Here is an 8,564-nt window from a genome sequence, read left to right as displayed (position 1 = left end):
TAATAAAAAATCAAAATTAGAAAACAGGACTTTTGATAATAGTGATTTAACATCTATATATCGTCGATAACTAATAACTACTACTAACAAAACAAAATTAATACATTTGTAATATTTCTTAAATAAATCAATAAAACTAATCTATTTTTATAATGTTGTTACAAGCTATGTAGCATAGATAGAATATAAACTATGTAGCTGACACCGATATGAATACGAAAATACATAAAATCTATATATTATATAATTATAAATTATATAAATTGACAATAAAAATTTATACACATAAATATGTTTTAAATTATTTTTTAGAGTTGAAAAATATTTTTCATGACTGATTTAAAAGAATTTTTTTTATAATCATAATAACAATTTATATAATAAAATTTAATTTTGTAAAAATTTAATATATTTTTTTTTAAAAATTATATTTAAAGAATTATATTAAAATTATCAAAAATTTAATAAATATTTTTTAAATTATACACTTTCACACGCGTATGTCGTACTAATATCATTATCAAACAGCACGCCATTGATCTTCAATATGTTAGAAGCACGTTGCCTTCTTGAAAAGAAGACGTGACATTATGAGAAACAATAAATGTGAAGCAGTTGAGCCATGGTGGGATCATGTCCATCGGTAACTGTGATCATAAATGCTACACATTAACAGAGAAGAAAATCCATGGCTATTTATTTGTTGGGATGACTCTTGTTTTCTGCCTGCAACAAAGTAACAATGTGGTGGCTGTTTGGGAGAAGAAACGGTTCTGGTTTTTCATCTTCTTCAACTGCTGAGGAAGTTACTGAAGGGATCGATGGCACTGCCCTTACTGCTATTGTCACAGGTTCATCACTTTTACTTCTTCTCTGTTATTTGTTTCCTTTTCACAAAGCCATGTTTCACTATATAAAGAGTTTAGTTGTTTTAAAATCAAATAATGGTAAATAATTTTATATTGAATTAGATTTAAGTTTCATTTATTAATATTTTTTTAAAATCAAATAATGATAAATAAATTTATATTGATTTAAATTTAAATTTCATTTATTAACATGCGAGACTGTATCTTATTTGAATGAGACTGTATCTTATTTGAATCTATTTAAAACTATCGTACCACCTATTCTTAGGTCTTTAATTGTTAGAACAGTTCTTTAATTGTTAGTCAAATTTATTTAAAGCTATCACCCTATTTACTATTAGGTATCCTTTAGTCGGTGACCATTTTATAAAAGATTTTGTAAGGTTAAAATAATCATACAATAGAAAATTTAAATTTTAATGTTTCTTCATTTTTATATAAATATATTTTAAAATCTGTATCTAGATCATATCTTGAAAAGAATAACATGAAAGATAGTTTCTTAAATCAAGAGTTTAATAGTGTTACAATTATGTATACTATAAAAAAATTATAAAATCGGAATCAATTCTTAGAAACCAAAATAATTAGTTACAATAATAACTAAATTAGATACTATTAAATTTGGTTTCTAAAACCTTAATTGTTAATTAGATATTAATTTAAAAATTATTTAACAATAATAAAAACTAAATTTTTATTTAATTTTTAAAATGTCTCTGACTGATGTAGTTACTATTGTAACTATTATTTTGATTTTAAAAATTAGTTTCTATTTCATAATTTTTCTGTAATGATAGTTATTTATGATTATATTATCATTTTGATGTTGAGTGTTTGTAATGAAAATATATTTATGAATTAAGAATTTTTAGTTAATGTGAAGTCTTTAATATTTCGTAAGTAAGATTAAATATTTTTTAGTAAATTTTTTTTTAAATAATATAAATCAGTCTTATATTATTTTATCTGATATAAAATCTTTAACAAACCTTTTTCCTAGATCTAATAATAATAAATGATAATAAATTTAATAAAATTTATTAAAATAGAGTCTGATATAATATTTTAAAATGGTTTTAAACTTAACTTATTATAATAGAATTATTCTCAGTTATATAGTATAAATTATAAAATATTCTATTTTTTTCACATAGAATATCCAAGAATATGTTTAACAAAATAAAAGAGTATAACATATATATTCCTAGGAGTATCTGTTCTAGAAAACAAATTTTGAAAACTGGTTTTCATTTTATTTGTACATTTCTGTTGTTGGACGATGTAACAACAATGAAAAGAAACAGGTGCAACCAGTGGTATTGGTGCTGAGGCTACTCGTGTACTTGCCATGTGTGGAGTTCATGTAATTATGGGGGTGAGAAATTTGGTTGCTGCAAAAGATATAAAGAAAGAAATACTTCAGAAGATTCCTACTGCTAAAGTTGATTACATGGAGTTAGACCTTAGTTCAATGGCATCTGTTCGAAATTTTGCATCAGAGTTCATTTCATCTGGTTTTCCATTAAACATTTTGATGTAAGTGTAGTTACATTGCTAAAACTTTCCATTCATTCATAGAGTAATAATGTGTTATTTGTTGCAATTCTAAGAAACAATGCAGGAATTTTCGCAACCCCTTTCACTCTCTCTGAAGACAACATTGAACTGCAATTTGCCACAAATCACATGGGTACGTATGGAATCGATCCAACTAAAAAATAATAAGGATCTGTTTGTTAGAATAGAACGATAGACAGATCATAAAAAGATGTGTATCAATTTTTTCTAATGGGAGAAGAAAAATGAATTTTTTGAATATGAAATTAAATGATGTAAAAATTATTGTTGAACATCTCACATCAACTAGAAATTAGAGTTTTTTTATTGTATATAAGTGGATGCAAACCTCAATCTCATGAACCGGTTTTATGGGGTTGAGTTAGGCTTAAAGTCCACTCTATAATATGGTATCAGAGCCATTTCGAGTTTATTCTAGCGAGTATTTGTTGGGCTTATCAGATCACCCGCTATCAAGCTGCTATCGGATCACCCATAATATATAGTCTCACACACGAGTTAACAGTCTCGGCGTGAGGGGGGTGTTGGAGATCCCATATCGACTAGAAATTAGAGTCTTTCATTGTATATAAGTGGGTGCAAACCTCAATTTCATGAGCCGGTTTTATGGGATTGAGTTAGAGTTAAAGTCCATTATGTTTTGTTTTGTTTTTATCAGCAAATAATGAATTAAATTAATGGGATACTTCAGAAGCCGCTATCGGACTACCCATAACTTAGGCTTAAAAAATTATATTTGTTTCATCAAAAGCGATAATCTTTTACTTATCCATTTCTACTTAAGTAAATTTTTCTTATTTTATTATGAAAATGAACCTTTGTTGTTACTTAACACATTTCACAGGTCATTTCTTGCTAACAAATTTGTTGTTGGATGCTATGAAGAAAACAACTCATGAAAGTAAGAAACAAGGAAGAATTGTTAATATCTCCTCTATACTTCATCAATTACCGAATCGTGGAGGAATTCGTTTTGATCAAATTAATGACCCATCAAGGTAAAGAAACTCTATGATGCTGACAATTTGGTTTTTCAATTCATGAAAAAGAATTTACTGAGAGACAGAAAAATCCATCAACCTTATTCTTCAAGGAATTTATCCATAGAAGAGCAATTATGATGGAAACTTCTACTTTATTAGTTTAACTCTTTTAAGATTTGTTTGACTATGGATAAGATAAATATGATTCTCAACCATTAATTAGTTTATGAAATTTATTTACATGATTAATGTTGTAGAATTCACTATCTTAGCTTCCTTATGTGTAGTTATCATAAGTGGCTTGCATATGGACAATCAAAGTTGGCTAACATTTTACATGCCAATGAACTTTCAAGACGTCTCAAGGTATGCAAACAATTACTATAACTTAGCCATGCGTGTTATGGAGTTGATTATTGAAATGTGGTTCTGAATGGGAGTGCATAACAGTATCATTATCCCATTCTACGGCACAAAAATTCTACGGCACAAAATACCTAATTTGCTATTTAATTAGTTATTATAACTTTAAAATAATAAATTAGTAATTAAAATTTTGATAGTTAATTATATACTAATTTAAAATATTTATTAATAATAAAAACTACTTTAAATACTAATAATTTTTATAATTAGTTAATAATTAAAATTTAAGTAACTAATTAAATATCAATTTAAAAATTATTTATTAAAAATAGAAACTGCTTTCTATACTAATAAGTTTTTTAGTCTTCAAAATAATATTTAGTTTAGTTTACAGTAATTGATTGTTTTTTATTTTTAAAATTAATTTTTATTTAATAATATTTTTTAATGAAAATTAAAGATTAACAATATAATATTTTTTACTTTTAAGAGATAAAATTTACATTAAGTATAAAACTGTGGTATAAAACGAAAAAAGGAAACGACTTTTTAATCTCATTCAAACTAAAGCCTAGCTAGTTGGATTGATGTATTCATATTATGGCATGACCTATATTTCTAAGTCTTTTTAATGCATGTTTTAGCGTTGGTCATCTTGTAGTGACTTGTATTTAATAGCAGTGATTTCAATACAATTGTACATTTCAGATTTTTCAAATTTAACTAGACCACCGTTTATTAGTATAACAGTATCTCGTTATTTTCTCTTTGTTTTGGTGACATTTTTTTTTATAATTTTTCAAGGAAAAATACCTCTGATTTTATTGTAATAAATATAATTAGAGATAAATTTAAGCACTTCCTAATAAATATTGTTAAGACTCGTGACTTAGAGTAGAAACCCTACATTAAGAAAAGTGTTCTATTAAGGTCAATTAAGTGGTATAAGAAATATCATGTTGTAGGGATGAGCTTGCATTCGTGTAACTCTATAAACATATCTTCAGATTGATATATAAATAAATGAGATAAACACTAACACTTCTTGAGACGTGCAAGATCAATATTCTTAAGGACTTAACCAAAATATCTCTGCAATTATCTAGATTTATAGAATTTTCTTTAATAAAATCTCATTTGCCGAAAAATAAAAACTTCTCAGCCATGGCTGAAGCTAGAAATGTAAATCCAACAAAAGTAAATTTTCTGATAGAGGGGAGGTGAAAAACTTATCAGTGTTTAATAAGAGAAAAGAGAAAAAGAAGAAAAGAATCTTATTCTTTGCTGATAAAAGAAAAAATAAAAAAATAAAAAAGATATCTACATAAATTTAAAGATGTAAGTAAATTTATTGTCAATATAAATTATGATTCATTAGAGACATTAAAAGCAAATAAAAGGATAATATAGATTTAATATTGTAATGGAAGAAACAAGTTTAATTGTGATTTTTAATATTCTTAAAAAAAAAAACTCTTCAAAATACAATAGTTTTTGCAATATTACTTGTCTATGTTATGTTACAGTGAAATGACTTGATTTGTTATTGCATGTTATTGTTCAGGAAGAAGGGGTAGATATTACAGCTAATTCTCTTCATCCGGGAGCTATTGTCACCAATATTTTTCGTCACACCAATATACTGTCTGGTAATTAATTTCTCTAAACATTGCATTATTTATTATAAAAAATTTGGATTGACCAATGGAAAAAATTTATAGGTAACAACAAAAATTTGTGGATAAATAAGTATTACTCATGAAAATATACATAGGTAATTTGGACTTAAGTAATTTACTTATGGATGATGTGTCAGTGGATAACTGATATCGTAGGTATATGTAGATAATGCCCACTAACTCTGGTTCGTAGGTAATACCCATCAATTCTAGTCCGTAGGTAATATCTACCAACTTTAGTTCGTAAGTAATATTCACTAACTCTAGTCCATAGGTAATACTTACTAACTTTACTCCGTAGGTAATGCTGAATTTACTTACGAATTTAGATCTGTGGATAACAATTCATAAGTAACGATGAATTTACATTTAGATTCATAGACAGTGAATAAATATGATTTTCTTGATAGTAATTTTTTATAGATCTCATTTCTAAATTTATGGTTACAGAGAGTAGTGAGTTAGAAAGAGAGAGAGGAAGAGGAAGAATAAGAAGTGAAAACCACTTTGTTCTGACTTTAATTGTTAATATTTTCCATCATAATTATACTTATTACTTTTAATTTTTAGTTTGATTTCCAAAATGCTCTACATATAAATGATAAAGTTAAACTATAATAATAATAATAATAATAATAATATATTTTCCTTATATTTGATAAATAACTTATAGTATATTTAAAATTAAGTTTAATCATCATTGGACATAAATTAATCTAAGAACGATTGATATTTTAAAGAGTTTAAATATATTGACTTATATTTCATAAATTCTAACTTTGATATCTTAAATTTTTTAAAATGATCTAGAAGTCTCACTTTGAGTAAGAATGAGGAAAATAAATAATATATGAAAAAAAAATCGATAAATTCATTGATATTTTTGGTTGAAGATGAAGTTTTATCTTTTATATAGATTTATTCACGACTCATTGGTTTCAAATCTTTTTAAACTTTCAAAGAACGTACAAGAGGTTTCAAAGTCAATGATCCATAGTTTAAAGACTTTAAATTGAATGTGATGTCATGGTCTCTCACAATTTATTGATATCAAATAATAGCATTCTCCTTCGTTATATATATAATTAATTAATAATTTTCTGTAATGTAAGTAATCTATGCAGTTAATGGCATTTTAAGGGTTTCGTTTTTGTTTTATTTATGCAGGTTTAATTAATACGGTTGGTAGACTTGTGTTTAAAAACGTCCAGCAGGTAAGTTAAACAAATATGATGTATATAAGGCAAGTTTGTCGTATAGTAATATTAAGAAATATAATCATCCACGTTTTCATTATTTTTTTAACTATTTTTTTATGATACCCCATTGATTAATATTTCTACAATTTAACATTTTTCTCCTTTTCTCTCTCAAAACAATTAAAAATTAGGCAAAAAAATATAAAGTAGCAATTAATATTGTTTTGAACTTTTAAAAATGACAAATCCATGTAAATTTTTTCTTTCTGAAAAAAATCAACACATAAACCTTAGGAAAAAAGCAATAAAACCATTTTTTTATTGCCATTTTTTGCATTATAAATTAAGAAACACATCTTATAACTAAAGAAACACTTTTCTTGAAAAATAGTTTTAAAATACTTGGACTAACCATCCTTAACATGAGAATGTTTTAATCTTCCAATTTGGATTTCTTGTTCATTCTTAATGTAGGGAGCTGCAACAACATGCTATGTAGCATTGCATCCACAAGTGAGGGAAATCAGTGGTCAGTATTTTGAAGATTGTAATGTTTCCACAGCAAACTCACACTCAAGGGACATTGATTTGGCCAAGAAATTATGGGATTTTAGCTTAAACTTGATCAAGTAGAATACCCAAAGGGAATTTTGAATAGGTTGGACCTTTTGAATAATGAATTCACACATTTTCTTTTGAATAATGAAAACTCAATGGGTATGATTCAATCTTTTAAACATTCTATTTTAACTTAAGGTTTAAGGATGACTATACATTTGCTTTTAACATAATTTATCATTCATTAAAATTTATTAGAATTCACAAATTAGGTCATAGAACTATTGTCATTAGTGTTTCTTTAATGTAAATGTTATATATAATAGTTGAGTTTAGTTGTCTGGATTTTGCCTCACTCATGTAAAAATTATTAATTTGTTTGAAAAATTTTCAATTAAGATAATCTCATAGGTAATTTAATTTTACTATACAGTTTTTATATTAAATATAAAAAGGAGGAACAACAAATATATAAATAAATTATGGGCATTGTTTTATGGGTCAAATAAAATATAAATTTTAAAATTAAACAATACAAAAGTGAAATAAGAAATTTAATTTCTGATTAATCAATCATGAAGAAAGAAAAAATTATTTTAAAATATGTAATTGAGAATGTATTTTTGATCACACAATGTACAATGTACGATTTGAAAGTAAAAAATTAATTCAAAATTATGTAATTCAAAATTATGTAATTCAAAATTAGTAAATTAAAAAGTGAAAAAAACCAATTTTAAACTGTATAATCTATAATATATTTATATACTGCATAATCCAAAAGTATAAAAATTAATTTTAAATTATTCAATTTGTTATAATTTTGCACGATATCTTGGAAGCGTGGATATAGGCTTACGAAGGCATGAATCTAGAAGACAATGTCCGTAAGGTAATTCCATTTTCAGTTTAAGCACTACAAGAAAATCATCAAATAGAAACCAACTTTTAGAGACCAAAATAATTAGTTGCAATAGTAACTAAATTAGAGACCATTTAAGAAACTAAAAAAAGATTTGGTTTCTAAATTAGTTTATATTATTGTTAAATAGTTTCTAAATTGGTATGTAGTTAGCTATCAAGGTTTTAACAACCAATTATTTAGATTCTAAATTTGATAGCAAAAACTTTGCTTGCTAATTAGATACTAATTTAAAAATCATTTAACAATAATATAAACAAATTTAGAAACCAAAAATTTATTTAGTCTATAATTTAGTCACTATAAAAACTAATTATTTTTTGTCTCTAAAATTAGTTTCTATTTCATGATTTTCTGGTAGTGAAAGTTTCAAATGCACGTGTCTAGAAGTGAAATATAAGTTTCAA

The 8,564-nt window shown here is 25.2% G+C and overlaps 1 protein-coding gene across 2 annotated transcripts; it reads left to right on the top strand.

Annotated features, from left to right (window-relative positions):
* The first annotated feature begins 510 nt into the window (after positions 1-510).
* LOC137837614 (short-chain dehydrogenase TIC 32, chloroplastic) lies at positions 511-7,414 on the top strand. Of its 2 annotated transcripts, XM_068646667.2 has the most exons (8): positions 511-851; positions 2,177-2,408; positions 2,483-2,562; positions 3,295-3,448; positions 3,721-3,799; positions 5,364-5,448; positions 6,646-6,692; positions 7,152-7,414. In XM_068646667.2, the coding sequence occupies exons 1-8, from the start codon at positions 743-745 to the stop codon at positions 7,308-7,310; spliced, it is 945 nt and encodes a 314-aa protein (XP_068502768.2). In that variant the 5' UTR covers positions 511-742; the 3' UTR covers positions 7,311-7,414. The 2 variants fall into 2 exon arrangements, with proteins under 2 accessions (XP_068502768.2, XP_068502769.2); XM_068646668.2 differs by lacking the exon at positions 6,646-6,692.
* The last annotated feature ends 1,150 nt before the right edge of the window (positions 7,415-8,564 follow it).

The sequence above is a fragment of the Phaseolus vulgaris genome, chromosome 4, assembly GCF_051622355.1.
Source record: "Phaseolus vulgaris cultivar YP4 chromosome 4, ASM5162235v1, whole genome shotgun sequence".
NCBI lineage: Eukaryota > Viridiplantae > Streptophyta > Magnoliopsida > Fabales > Fabaceae > Phaseolus > Phaseolus vulgaris.
The sequence above is the reverse complement of the archived record's forward strand: the minus strand, read 5'-3'. Positions and strand labels throughout refer to the sequence as shown.